This window comes from Labrus bergylta, chromosome 3 (assembly GCF_963930695.1).
Source record: "Labrus bergylta chromosome 3, fLabBer1.1, whole genome shotgun sequence".
Taxonomy (NCBI): Eukaryota; Metazoa; Chordata; class Actinopteri; order Labriformes; family Labridae; genus Labrus; species Labrus bergylta.
Window position 1 is genome coordinate 13,567,310 of NC_089197.1, and position 15,396 is coordinate 13,582,705.

Genomic DNA, 15,396 nt, shown 5'->3' on the forward strand with positions numbered 1-15,396 from the left:
TGCATGATGATCTGGATAAAGACTAAACACATTTTAACCTCAGTAGTGAGTGAAGGGAGCGACAGGGACAACTCTGACACTGGTGTTGGTTTTAGAGATGGAAAAAAATGACATTCTGATCTGTTTGTTCAGGTCAAAAGGGCGACATTGCAAATGTTTGCAGATGTTCTGAGCATTCTTACTTAAGTTAGACCTTTGTAGATTGTGTTTGAATATTATTAATATTAATAATATTATTTCTTTGCGTATTGTATTTCTTGCTTTTGGTTCTGTCTTCAACTCTGAACATCGATGGTCACTCAAAGGATGTCAAACACTCTTTCTAGACACGTTGTGAATTATTGTTCGAATAAGTGGAGGGAGCATGATTGAACTAGAGGTGAAAATGTCAACAGTTCTTTGAGTTTTGTGTTCAAGCGACGCCATTTTGTGGAGCAGTCTGACTTCCCATTATTGAAAAGGTTTGAAAAAATGTTGCCACATCTGATAGAAATATTCTTCACACCTCAATAACAATTTGATACTTATGTCTGTGAAAAGCACTTTATAAATAATTTATTGCCCACTTAATAACTTACTTAAAGCTATTTTTTATTACACTGCAGAATACGTATTTATCAGTCATCAGCAGCTAACAAGCAAAATACAGGGAAAGAAACACCAAAGAATCCTGTCAAATGTTTGAAATACTTCAGCAAGCGATGACATGATCACATCCACCATCACTGTCTTTTTAAGCTATGTCAGTATCAAGAGAGGTTTATCCTTGAGTCCCACAGGATAGAAGAGGCTTTCACATCATATCAAGCTAACCGAGCTAAGGCTCTGCATGCTTTTCTTTCATTAACACTACAAAGCCACATATTGATCTTGAATGTACATCAAACAGGTCAGAATCACTGACCCCTCTGGTCGGTCTGAGATGACAGACATCACACTGAGGGACTCCTGGAGGATGTTGCCCTGATAAACACAGTTGTAGACACCACAAATGTACGGCGTTGACTTTTTTTGCACAGTACTGTTTGTACTATAGACGTATGCACTGCATGAGCAAATGTATAGGGAGACTTTTTGTCCTCTAACAAAAAACAACAAACAATGTAAGTCTGTGTAAATAAAAAAGACATATAAGACACACTGATGTTTATCTGTTGCATGTGCTCTGAGGATTCAAGTTTTGTTGATTGCTCTTTATTTATACACCTGTTTTTAACCTGCTAGGTTTTATTCTATATAAATGTAACAGAAAGCTAGAGGCCACTTATTGGCATGTCTCTGAATGGTAGTTGAAGAGAGTATTCTGTACAAAATGATAAAGGTTAAGCTTTTGACACATCTCAAACTGCTTCCTCACATGAAGTACCGAATGACTGAGAAATAATGAGGCCAAACATTTCAATACAAGACTCAGGGCCAACATAAACATAGTACATATAGCCCAATGTTCCTGCTTGTGTTTTTATTTCAGCTGCCTCTAAAAGGGTTGAACATGTTTTAATAGCTCTAATGAATCCAACCAACTCATTGTTTGAGACATTCAGAGGTTTTTATTCAAGGGTTTTTCTGCAGACTACTACAGCACCTAAAGCTACAGGAGAAAATATTTACTGCACTCACTGGCACTTTCTCGGTCGTTCTCTCTTCCTTTCTGGATTGGAAGAAGCTACATGTTTCAAAGCTTGCAGTCTTTTGCTCTTACCTGTTCCACAGGTGACGCTGCATTCAGTCCATGAACCATATTTCCAGAAGAAAACGGATGAAGGGATTTCATTGTCCTCTGAGACATTTCGATTGATGGTGAACTCGTAACGCACTCCTGGATTTGTCTCTTGAAAGAGAAGCTGTAACACAAAAGACAGTGTGTCAAAATACTGGCCAAGTGCAGAAACATGTAAATAAACCTCTTATAAAAAACAAAAACAGTCCAGTATCAGAAATATCTGTCAGGCTCTATTTCTGAAGGTAATCCCCCCTCCCACACACATACCACCTCCACCACCATTAGCACCTTGGGTATCACTGTTCAATCAATCAATCAATCAATCAATCAATCAATCAATCAATTCTTATTTGTATAGCATCAATTCACAACATAAATGATCGTTAAGGTAAAAGACCTTACTCATCGTTATATTATCTACAAAGACCCAACATGAATCCATCATGAGCGCTCAACAACATTTAGCAAAGTTACAGTGGAAAGAAAAAACTGCCTTGAAGAGGCATGAACCTCGAGCAGAACCAGACTCATGATGAACAGACAGCTGCAGGAACTGTGCCGGGCTTGAGAAGTGGGATGGAGACAGACAGAGCAGCAACAATGAATAAGGTAGATTTATAGCTACAATGCCGATAATAATGGTAAAAGTATGTGTAGCATTAGCAGTAACAGCTAAGTGTGATAATAGACTGATCAGTCTTGTATTAACATCAGTAACTTTAATGATGAGGAACAGGGAGGACTGATTATGTTCAGCTCTAAGATTCACTTTAATATCAATATTAATGATAAAAGGTGTAAGGCTGATATTAAAGGCTGATAATCCCTGAAGTGAATAAAGTCCATAAAGAAAAACTAGACCAATATGCGAGTCACCAGCTCCAGCATTCATCTAAAAGTTTACTTTATCATTTATTTTTTCTTGCTCATTTCTGTAACTCAATTTCACAGTCAATTTCATTTTTATAACAAATGTGTACATTGCAGCCTTGGTTATCTCCTATCATTGTCTTGTCAGTCATCCTATGAATCCTGTGATCTGTGGACCGTAAGGAGTACGTAGTGAAAAAGTATGAAAGGGTGCTTGAAAGTTTCATTGATTGATTTGTTTCCCGCACTGTTCCTCGTTTTGTTTTCATGCTGTTAAGCTGAAAGAACTTCCCCTCTTTCTGCAGGTGGCTGGAGTATTGATTGAGACCACAAAGACAGACAAACATATGACAACATAGCATTCATCTGCTAATCCTACCTGAATCCACAGCGGCTCCATGGTCGGCCCAGGTGACGTCAGGTTCTCCAGCTGTCCCGTCCTCTCGTAAGTGAAGACCGTCCCAGCTGCTTTGTAATCTCCGTTCCACTGGATTGTCCAGCCACCGTTCAGGAAGTATTTGTTTGGGATGTCACTTCTTAGTGCCAAGAAATTCCCGGCTTCAGCCACCTCCTCGATGCGGATGTCCCTGGCTCCCTCTGGGATCAGCCCGATGTCTACATAGCCTGTAACACATCGTTGTGATTGTCGATGAATTTGAACCACAAACTCTCCTGATACTCATTCAATAAATACAGAGGACAGATCTGAACAATTCCACCTGGAGAACGACGTTTGGATTAAATGCACAAGTCTTCATTTGTTTGTTTTCACTCTAACATATATATTTAGAATTTAAAATAATAATTTATTTTCACCTATGCTGAGGATGACTAACTGAATGGACTATTCCAGTGGCTTTATACAACAGCTTACAATGAAAAACAAGTTATTAATAAGTCATATTTGTGGCCTTAATATGCTTTAAACACACAGTGTATACCTGGAAATGTTTTGTCTGCCATAAGTTCCAATATGATCATTTTATTATATATTATATATCTACCTACTTCATATAGTTTTTGAGAGCTACTGCAACAAACCCCCCTCCCATTCCCTTCAAATGTTCTTTCTTCTACGCATCTTTCCCACACCTCCCTGCTCTGAAGAGTTTAGACCCAAAGTAAAGAAGGGAATCTTGTTAAAACACGGAAATCTTGAGAGAATTTAGCCATCGTTCATTATGTTATTTTTTTTCCTGTGCTGTGCCTACTGCTGGACCAGAGTTTAAGAAAAAAAAACATACCAAGTCCTTCACTCTCCTCAAACGTCCTCCTCACAGTGGTACACGTGGAGCCGTTGCCATGACAAACCCCACAGCGATCCTCCACAGCACTGGACTCGATCACATAGTCACAGCCGACATTCTGTCAAAGACATGCAAAGACATATAAATAATACATTATCTGAACTAAACCTGGCTTGAGATTACAGTGATGTAGAAGGCATTATGATCATGTCCTCTTTTGTGTTGCTGCTACTCACATCTAGTGCAAGTAAAGGAGCACAATGATTACATAATACAGGGGAAGTTCAAGATGTGCACAGATCATCTACTTAGAGATGGAAATTGAAGTATTAAGATGCAGGAAATGGAAAGTACACAAGTACTAGTAGCTCAAGATTACACATAGATTTAAGTCCGACCCTTTTTGTAACTAGACCGTGATAAACTTTCAAAAAGGCTCACGATAACTTAATCCCCCAAGCCATCAGAATCCTCATTCAAACACACACACTGCCGCGCACGCAAGCACGCACACAATAGTAGAATTAATAATAATTACATTTTCTATCCATCCATTTATCTTCTACGTAAGGTTTTTTCACTGCAATATATATACACTATGTGTGCAGTGTATAATATGTTTTAGCTGCATGATAAATGTACTGGGTATACCAGTACTGCTACTGTTTTATACTACTGTTTTTCTTTCTACAGTATATGTACTTAAATGTTTCTCCCTCTTTTATTTTGAACCATTAATCAATCAATCAATCTTTATTTATATAGCACCAATTTATAACAAATGCTATCTCAAGACACAGAGCCGGTAAAAGACCTTACTCGTTGTTTTATGATCTACAAAGACCCAACCTCAAGCCATCACAGCACTAAGCAGCTTCTAGCAAAGTTACAGTGGCAAGGAAAAACTAAGCAGAACCAGACTCTTCACTTTTTGGCATCTTGGTCCTGGAGGAAGAACATTTCATCCAACTGTGTTTATGGTTGAAAGAAAATATAGAAGGTCGAGCTAACTCTAAGGATGATAAATTGGAAGCAGAGACAATCAAAAGTCAAACTCCTTGATTAAATATAGAGAGTACTACATTGACTATTGGTCTAAAATATTAGAGCAGATTTTCTAAACAATGGAAGGAGAGGCATAGGGAGAGAAAAAAAAGCTGGTTTCCTGACCAAAATGTCACAAAATGTCATGAAGCCAGAGCACTAAGACTGTGATTGATGTCCACTCCATACACAAACAGTGTCTGTATCAGTGACTGACATTCTTTTGCCCAGGGTGATAGGCGAAAAGCAGAGAGATAAGAACCACAGCGTTTTTCTATTATTAAGTCATTTTCATGCAGAATGTCAACTAGGCTACATAACACCCGTCTGCAGAGAAAACAGGGTGAGGGTCAACTCAAGATACTGCACGATTGGCAGCACGGCAGTGACACAACACAGAAATAGAACAAATCAAAGAGCATTTGAATAAATCCAGACCTGAGTCATATCTTCTGTGAAATGCAAATCTGCAAATGCAACAACTCATGACTGGATGTTTTTTTGATTTTGTAAGAATATCAAAAATAATTATTTTCTAGCTGAGGAGTTACCTTACCAGCTGTGCATTTGTGAAGAACTTCTACATTAGACATAGAAACACCAGAAAACACTTCATCATGTACATAGGTTTGTACAAGTACGAGTAAATTGTACTTAAATAGGGGCGACAGTAGTTCAGTCTGTAGGGACTGGGGTTGGTAACTTAATTCTCCACTGGACCAAAACACACCCTCCCATCAAGTTTAGTGAAAATCAGGCCAGTAGCATTTCTATAATAATGATGATATACAGAAAAAACTCCTCAGTGTAGGAAGTTATTGATGAATAATTGATATTGTCAATCAGATAATATGTGAATAAGAATGTACAATGTGGATACCTTACAGATGCCATTGATGCACATATCTCTACTTTTGTTGCCCTCGTAGCACGGCGTCCCGTCTATGACAGCGTCCCGCAACTTTTCAGAAAAGTCTTCATTGAGAGGACGGCAGTTCAGCTCACAGGGGTTCACTGGAGGAGTTTAGAGGAAAATCGTACAGAACAAAGGGGGTCAACATTATGCAATAACAGCCAAATGTGTGTTTTTTTAAAAGATGCTATCCCAGCTTGAATCAGGTTTGACATGCTCACTTCTATTAATGACTGCTTCCCACTTGTGAAATCTTCCCTTGTAGGGTATGCTGTTGAAATGAGAGCACTGGATGCTTCTGAAACTCGTCAGATCAGGAGGACATGGCGGGGTGTTACAGGTCTTGTACCGCCGTCGCTCTCCCAGGCAGTATTTCCCTCTGTGTGCAGGTCTGTCGGACATTCAAAGAGGTTAGTGTGGAGTTATTGACTTTTATCCCTGACACCTGATTTGGTGGAAAACTGTTGTAAAGATGAAACTCTTTTGCCATGTATTTAAGAAGAAGATATACTTAATTCAGCGAGGGGAAATTCAGTTTACACTCTGTTATTGAGACACGCTACACACACATAGGCAGAAATACACACACATGCACAAACAGGATCCTATGGACATGCACTAATGGAACTAGTGAGGGGACTGCCCACAGCGATACTGGTTAAACACACACATACTCACACTGGGTTATCACAGTCTCTATGGGCACTCTGGACTCCGGCTCCACACGTCCTGGAGCATGCCGACCACTCGCTCCACGATGCCCAGCCTCCATTCACACTTTCTGGTTCATATCCAACTGCTACACACTCCCCTCTGATACACCACTGTAAAAAACCAGCAAAGTTTTCATGAACAATCGTACAAACAAATACTTTAAGTTTCATCCTAACCTCATCATATTATTTCTTGTATTTTCATTTTTGTCAGAAATACAGATATAACCGGCCCCACTTAATCTCTCTATTAGACTTAGTAATGTTTTTCTTTGCACTGTCCTTTTAATCTTAAATAGCCCTTTGAGTTGTCAAACGATTTCATTTCTTTTAATAGTTGTTGAGTTTTCTCCTGAGAGCTGGCTTGTTAATTATTCAAACTAGGTATCTAACTATTTAATGAAGGTACGAAAGTCCTTCATTCTGCCACATGACTGTCAAAATTCAATATGATTATTACCAATACATTCACTGTTTTAGTTTTTTAAGGTATTTGGAGTCCTCTCTTCACACTTTGAAATTGACCACAATAGTTAAAAGACTATAAAAAATGCTGTGTTAAGAAATCAAACACTGGTGATTGTTAAAAACAAAATCAGCATTTTCATCAAGCTCTCCATTCTCATATTTCAGTTCTCATGAGATGAAGACTCACCTTGTCCTCTCCACAGCTGGTCCCGTCTACAGCTCCATCCAGCTTTGAGTGGCAGGTCGTTCCCACAGTGCACCAGAGTGTGCCACACACGTTCTAGGAAAACAGAGGGAGACCAGCGTCTTAGCTCAACAAGCTGTTTACCTTTCAAACATGATTTTTCTAGGATTTCAATTTCTAAAGTTCTTCAATGTAAACAAACAGATATATAGCATAAAAATAATAAATGGTTTTGTAAATAAAACAATAATTAACAGTATTTTATGAAAGAGGGTTAACCACTATATTGGATGTGAAGTGAAAAATGGAAGGACAAAGAATGCTTCATATATTATTACATTATATTTATCTATAACAATGTTAAGTGCCCTACAGTGAGTTAAAGAGGTCATATTACGCCCTTTTTGGGGTTCGTATATTTAATCTATGTACCTACTAAAGTATGTTCACAATAGCTAAAGTAAAAAAAAAAAGTGTCTGTTTTCATGTACTGCCGCTCCATGCACCGACTCTATCTAAGGCTCTGAAGTGCCCACGTTCAGAGTCCCCACGTGTGCCAAGTCTGATCTGATTGGCCGGCCTGTCAGCTCTGCCGTAATTGGTCAGTCGCTCAGCCACTTTGGCTCAGAGGAGAGCAAAAACATTAGCACCTTAGCACTACTGTGCTACCACAGGCTGCGGCATATCGTGGGCGTGCTACAGAAGTTAACGGGCGTGCAACATGAGCTGCTGGGCTTGCCACAACGAGCCAATGGGCTTAAATCACTGATCTCACACTGACAAGACGTCACACTGGCAAAAAAATTTCGAGGGGGGCTAGAACCGAGCATTACATGCAGTTAATGTTGCAGCAGCAGGAGGACGTAGGAGAAGCCGCGTTTCTGTGGATTTTGAATTTTTGCAAATAGATGTGCCTAAACATGCACAGGACACATGGAAAACACACTAAAGAGCATATAAAACCAGAAAAAGCAGAATATGACCCCTTTAATATGGGGACTGGCATTTCATGCAGTAAATGTTCTTCAAGGACCGGCACCATACAGCTTGCATTTGAATATTATTCTCCTGTTTCTATACAAGCCATTTCCCAAGGCTTATTTGCAATACTTGTCTAATTAAATTGAATTCAGCAGTAATGCCGGGAGAGGAGGAGGTCAGCAACACTGATGGATGAAGAACACGCTCACCCGCAAAGCCGATTGTTTGTTCAGGCTCTGTATGAAAAACATGTCGTCTCTTTAGTTACAGCCCTTCAGATAAGGTTTACAGGATGGAGCGATCCACCAAGGACTACTGTGTACATCCCCATCTATAAATCTTCACTGTATGAATGTTATATATAAAATAATATGCTCTAACAGTATGTACTGAAAAGCTAATCCTGCTATCCAGTGAACATTCATTCCTACATAATGTTGGACTTTGGTCATTTTCAAAACCATTTCTTATAAATGAAATGTGCAGGTAAATCATTGAAACTGTATTTGGTTGGAGGGCAACTACAACTCATATATATCTCAACTAAATATGAGGATAAAACTAGAAGCCCATTAGCTTCAGTTTATTTAGAAACCAAGGGACACACTGGCTCTGTCTGAAGGTAAAGAGAAAATAAAAATCCGCCTTCAGATTCAGAACTCATTGAGAATGTGAGGGCTTTAACAGACAACAGCCTTATTGATTATGAAACCATGTTTACTTTGATTTTACAGCAGTCAAATCTGTGTGTTTTTAGTGTGTGACAGTGTGTGTGCATGCATGTGTGTGTGTAAAGTCTGATACCACCAAAAGGTCGGCTGTATCCTTGATTGATCATTAACCTTCTGGATTTTTGAAATGGTCTTTTTCCATTATTTTAACTCTTGCTTGACATTTGTAATGCATATGCGAAAAATATATAATATTTTACCATGAACTGTACATTTAGATAATTTTTGAGTTGTGAGGACTGACTTTATGCATTTTTAAGAATTTTATAATTTACTCTGAACACTGAGCAGGTTCAGCATACCTCTTCTTTTTCCTAACATTAACCTGCAACTTCTGTCACTGACGACACCAAGAGAGGGGCTCAAAAGAAATACAGTATTGATTCTCAGTGTAGAGATTTACTTCCAAAGAAGAATGGGAAAGGTCACAATGATGCACTGGTCCCAGAAGCATTGGTCTGTTATATTTCACGTGGAGTGTGACATTCAAACACATCTGTAGAGCTGACAACCTGACTCTGATCTCCCTGACCACCTGCTGTTCCACCCCTGTTAGGAGATTTCTTGGGAATTGTCCCTTTCAGCTTCCTCTGGATGTGGCTCATTTCAGAACAAATTACAAATAAATAGAGGAACCTCTCAGATCCCCAATCTGAAAGAGTATCACCCAACTTCACCACAGCCAAGAACAAAAATAATCAGATACATCTCTGACTCCTTTTCATAAAACTGAAGCCCTCCTCCTCCTCCTACTACGATAATCCCTGGGTTGTGTTTGCCGTGACGACTATGTATATTTTATATCTTATACTGTATATAATGTGTCTATGCTCATGTGTTTGGGGGTTGAGGTGTTTTCTTTAATGTTACAAAGCAGAAAGGTTATTTTTACAGCGTGTAGAGGACATGTAACGACTTCACAATGCTGTGATTATTAAATCCTTTTGAGTTTTTGTTCATGGCATCATGGAGCTTCATGAGCAAGTCCCTTTGTTGCATGTCGTGTCTAAAATAACGAGCACATGACGACTCATAATTATTGTTTTTCATCTAGAATGAGGCTAATCAGTCCCATGTTGCTGTTGACTGTAGGGAACGCAAAGGTGAACAAAGAGGCCTTTGTTTGCTGCCCAAGATACAGACAAAACCTTTGTATACATTTTAGTTTGATAATATTTGTTAAATAAATACTGTACCTTCAACTCTGAACAGTTGTTGAACATGCTAAAAAAGCAGACACGAGCATTCATGTCTTAGTTAAAACAAAAGGAAGATGGTGTTTTAGAGGTGTAAGTATCCCACAGCCGTTTCCCATCCCGTGTGTACTATTAATACATACACACACTGTGAAAATTTGTGTTAATAGGCATATCATGCTGCTAATTTCAGGAAATGCATTGCTTGTGAAAAAATGGATGTGTGTGGTCTCTGTCTGGCAGCTGTTGTTGCTAAATTATTTATAGTTTCTCCTGTCCATGATAAAGAGACATTTTAAAACTTTAAATTAACAGCTTTAGATGAATTAATCAAATGTGAAATGCAAATGCTGAGGCACAAAAATCCCAGCGCAAAACTTCCTTCCTGTAAAAGCCTCAATCTTTTAAAAAGCTGTCAAAAAGTTGAGAAGGGAAACACTGTCAACATGCTCTCTTGCTCTTTTTTTATTCTTGACACAACTTTTTCTGTCACTTTTCATGTAAACAACAAGAGAAACTCTTTGTACGCTTTCAAAGACAGCCAAACGGTATAATTTCTTCTCCCTCTGCAAGACAGCTGGCTCTTCACTCTGCCTCTGAGAGTGGCTGTTTGGGACAGCTGTCAACAACGTGCCTTCATCGAGATCAGAGAACATGTCATATCGCTAAAACTAGTTCTTATTAATTGTAACACTTTTTTTTTTTCAAAGGCAATGTTGTGCTTCATTTACTAACATTTTCAGAATTATAAAAACACAGTACTGTTATCTATAATCTTTATTTATTCATGCCAAAAACACATTTTTAAAATAATACAAACCCCCCAATTTATGAGAAAAGTTCATCCTCCTCCGTCTTTTGCCTGCTCCACTTTTCAGAAAATGTGTGCTCAAACAGGCTGTTGGGATATTTTCCCTTCATGACATCACAAAGGGTAGTAACCCCTCCCCCAGGTGGGTGACACTCCCACAGCTAGGAGTTTGTGCTGCCCTCTAAGTCCACCTTCTCACTGTGAACAATACGACATGGTGCAAAAAAGCCCAAGCCTCATACCCTTTCAGAAAGGGGCGTGGTCAAACACAGCGCATTTACGTTTAAAGCTACAGACACAGAAACAGCCTGTTATGATTTGCTATTTGAGGTGACATTTCTGCAGCCCTACTTTGTTGTTAAAGATTATTGAAGCTGCGGACAAATGATTTAAAGTAAGTTCAGTTCATTAACAATAGAAGCTCAGGGGAAGTTTGAACATTTACAGTGCTGACATCATGATAAGCTCTGGGAACATTGGAGGAAGTTGTGGTGATAAAAAGAAACATGTTATGATATAAAAGAAGCAATGCAAGTCCAATTAAGAATAGCGAGAGGTGGTGTGAAGGATAAGTGGCACATTCTGTTCAATCAGTTGTACATGTCTTTGTGTGGATTTGCTATATCATGAAGTACTTGTTAAATAGAGACTTACGTCCATGTCATCGCAGAGCACTGACCCAGATCCATACTGCAGCCGGCACTGATGAGCGGCGCTGTACAGAACCCCAGGAAGCACTGAGTTCAGAGACAGCTTATCCTTCACTGGGGCATCATCAAGGCACCAGCCCCAGCCGCGACTGTCAGGGGGGAGAATCTGGTTAAGTCTCTTGATATACACATAGATGAAATCAACATCAGAGATGCTTTTCTACAAGCAGAAACTGAAGGAGCTTTGAGAATTAAGGGTAACAAGATTCTGTCCAAATTGACAGAGCATGTTAATACCTACACCTGCACAGAATAAGTAATTACCCTTTACATCAAGTGCAGTGATGTTACATTTGTGAATTAAACACGCTCAGCTGAAGCACTCGTTTTCAAACAGATCATCTTCAGGTCACTCCTTAAAGGATTTTTTCATCCAGCAGATGTCGCCCTTGAGCACCAGCATGAAACCAAAACAACTCGCGGTGCATTGCTGTGTTAGCATGTGAATGCTAGTGATCTTTATTATGCTTGTATCTTCACACTGCATGTAAATTTACCTGAAATGACAGTGATCTAGAAATGCAGTTAAGCAGTGAGTACAGTATATTATTCTTCTTTTCTCTAGTCCCTCAATTAAACAACTTTAATACACGAGGGGATGAGCAATAAAAGATCCTTAATTATACTGTAATGCCTGAAAGGTTTGCAATTCTGTCTACATTGACGTTATCCCCCTTTTTTTTTAATATGCAGCCTAATCTGGAACCTGATTTATTTACTGTATATGTATGTGGGTGGGTAGGTCAGCTTTTTTCTGCTGTATGTTGTCCATATTTTTTTCCATCATATATGTTATTTATTTTATATTGAAAGCCTTTTTGAGGGACAGATATTGGACATCAGTATTATCTATAAATGCTGTGGTGCAGTGCATTGTAAAATTGTTGTTCAGTTCTCCATGTGTACTGCATCTGTCCCTGCCAAATAAAGTTTTTTTTCATAGATATTCATAGGTGACACAGTCATTAGTTCTGCAGGAGTGTTAAAGTGAAAATAGTTTAACAGACAGTGGAAGCATGGGTAGTTGGACTGACACGGTCTGAAATTGGTTTTGACATTAGCTTCAGGAAAAATGTCAAGAATTACCATTTAAGCGACCTCCAGTTCATGGAGTACAGCAAAGAGCATCATTTCATTCTTTATTAAGTGTCTCATTACGTCCTTCCATTAGCATGGCCAGTTACACTTAACTCCATCAGTCACGATGGTTCTGAATGCAGCACAAAAATAATGTGCTCCTTACAGGTTTATCACCACTGTATTACCTCAAAGAGACCGGAGAAGTCAAGGGAAATAACTCAGTTTAATGAACACAGATTCGCAAAGTGCATGTTTTATGAAAGCAGATGAGAAAAAATGTCCTCTGGAAAGTCGCTGATGTATCAGTTCATACAGGTGACAAAACGGCAAGGCAGCAGTGAAATCAACAAAGAAAGAGAATACACTTAGAAAGATGCCTTCATCTCCTGTTGTCAAATGTCTCAAAATGTGAAATATTGAATTTGTCATAAACAGGAATCAAATCTTTGACCTAGAGATTAATCATTTGATTGTTTCATGCTGGCGTCTAAATCTCAATAAAGTGAATTTTGATGAGATCATGATGAGCCTTTCAACATGTAATAAATGTATTCTTTATGATATGAATTTCAAACGCATATGTAACCCTACTGTATCCGTCCAAGTTGTCACAGAGTGGCATGCTCAGAGTTGAAATGTGGAAAGTTGTTCATTTTTTTAAAGTCAAAAATACAATATATTGGAGATGAAATTGACAGTCCTCAGTGACGTGATGAAGACAAATGAGCAGACATGGTTACCATGTTAGTCTTATATTATCAGGAAAAATTGAGGTTTAATGAGTCTGAGTGAAGCGGACATGTGCAAAGAGCCGCCGATTGACATTCTGCCCTGAGAACCTGAGAGGAAAAATGGGCACAGATATAATGGAGAATAACCTCAATGTGTAGATGGCTTTTGCACTAAATTAACATAGAGATAGCACCATCAATGTGAGGTCTGTCAGTGATGCGGCTACGATTAAATAACTCTATACTGTGACAAGAAAAGAAAATAGAAAAAAAAATCATGTGGGCTTTGCAGCTGTTAACAAGATGTAAATATTTTGCTCAGGATGTTTACCTTATGTGTTTCCTGTGGTAAAAAAAATAGCATTGGATTAAAAAAAGACATTGCATACAAAATGTGCGATCTCATAACTTCTCCATCTAGAGGTATGCAAAACATTGTAAATCCACTACCGTACAGCCTGCACTGGATTTTCTATTGCCTGGTCTTTGCCTTTTAGAGGCAGAACAACAAGCTGTAGAAATAACGTTATGTCATCATACAAAGCAGATTTGAATAAATGCATATGTTAAAGGTACGTTTCAGTCCTCTTTACGCTGCTTGGTTATGGATAGGTACTGTACTGTGAGTTTATAAGAGTAGTTTTATTAAAAACAACGGTAAGAGTGAGCCAAACAGTCAAGAGGTTTGCAAACCAAAACAACAATCTGAAAGATGCTCAAACGGGAAGAAAAATCTGCAGAAGTGATGCAAACTGCAGTCAGGTGATGATCTTTTGTTCAGTGAGATAGGGTTTGCTTATTGTGACAAAAACACAAGTAAAGTAGTAAGTAAATTCATCCATTGTAGCTATGAAATAACAGAAGTAGCTTCAATTTCTTTGTGATTTTTAAATCACACGTTATTAAATGTTGAGCAAAGTCTTTCCAATGCAAAAAATCTGTTTTACTTTTAACTATTTTAACCTTACACTCTCCAGTACATTTCGTCATGTTCAAATGTTTAACTCCCATGTGCGACCTTTACAATTGTTAATACAGACACATCAGTTCAAATGATTCACAGGATGATTGTTTCAGACTCAACAACACAATGATTGATCTGAGGTCACCTCACACCGACAACAGAACAGCAGCAATTAAAATGTTCTCCATGAGTGCCTCTGTACTGAAAAGCAGCTCTGAGTTCCTACAGCCTTTGTTGAAGCCAGCTTTCCTGGAAATGTGTATGCATATCAATTGACTGTTTCCAGAATCCTTTAACATCAAAGCAAACATACCATCAATGTATGAATTGGGATCATCCATGTTATGTGTGAGATATCGTCAGGCTCTAGCTTTTTGCACAAATTAAAGGAAAATTATTTTATATTTCTCCAACTCGGCCTCTTTAGCCTCACCAGAATTTGCATCTGAAGAGGAAAAAGTGATTGTGTTTTCTGAGTGTTTCATCTATGTGATAATATCTTCACCACTTAGCTGGATGACCTTCTACATTCCACATAAAATAACACCTACAGAGAAAACCTTCTGAAGCAGCGTGAGCCGCAGAGGCTGGCGGGACAGCATACACAATAGACGCCTTGTCCTGCGGCCAGAGAACAAGGTAAAACAGAGGAAGTGGATTACAGCGCTGGCATTTAGAAGACAGATATAGATACATATCAGCAGTCAAGTCTCTTGTGAAGAAAATGATCAGAGCAGAGTCAGTGGTTTTGGATTGACTGGCTGTAAGTGGAGGACGCTGGTGGGCAGAACACATATTAACTTGATATCTCTTCCTTAAAAATATCATCTCTTCCAAATTAAATGTGATTTATTTCAACCTTAATACATGAAGAATTATTTCTGACCACAATCTGATAAACTCGAGTTTATGAGGGCAGATTTAGACATTTAAATTGAGTCAAGCTTTTTGTTTAATGTGGGACTCCAGGAGACAAATGAGCTGTATAATATTCATAAATGCACCAGGACACAAGACTAGCAGTCACCAG

The 15,396-nt window shown here is 38.6% G+C and overlaps 1 protein-coding gene across 1 annotated transcript in view; it reads right to left on the reverse strand.

Annotated features, from left to right (window-relative positions):
• The window catches only part of LOC109986846 (A disintegrin and metalloproteinase with thrombospondin motifs 7), a 75,124-nt gene that overhangs the window by 27,827 nt on the left and 31,901 nt on the right, over positions 1-15,396 (reverse strand). The window contains exons 9-16 of the mRNA XM_020637691.3: positions 11,536-11,680; positions 7,166-7,258; positions 6,476-6,621; positions 6,019-6,188; positions 5,765-5,898; positions 3,838-3,958; positions 2,973-3,217; positions 1,703-1,844 (exon numbers count right to left, since the gene is read on the reverse strand). Coding sequence (XP_020493347.3) covers positions 1,703-1,844; positions 2,973-3,217; positions 3,838-3,958; positions 5,765-5,898; positions 6,019-6,188; positions 6,476-6,621; positions 7,166-7,258; positions 11,536-11,680 — 1,196 coding nt within the window. The remainder of the gene's footprint in view (positions 1-1,702; positions 1,845-2,972; positions 3,218-3,837; positions 3,959-5,764; positions 5,899-6,018; positions 6,189-6,475; positions 6,622-7,165; positions 7,259-11,535; positions 11,681-15,396) is intronic.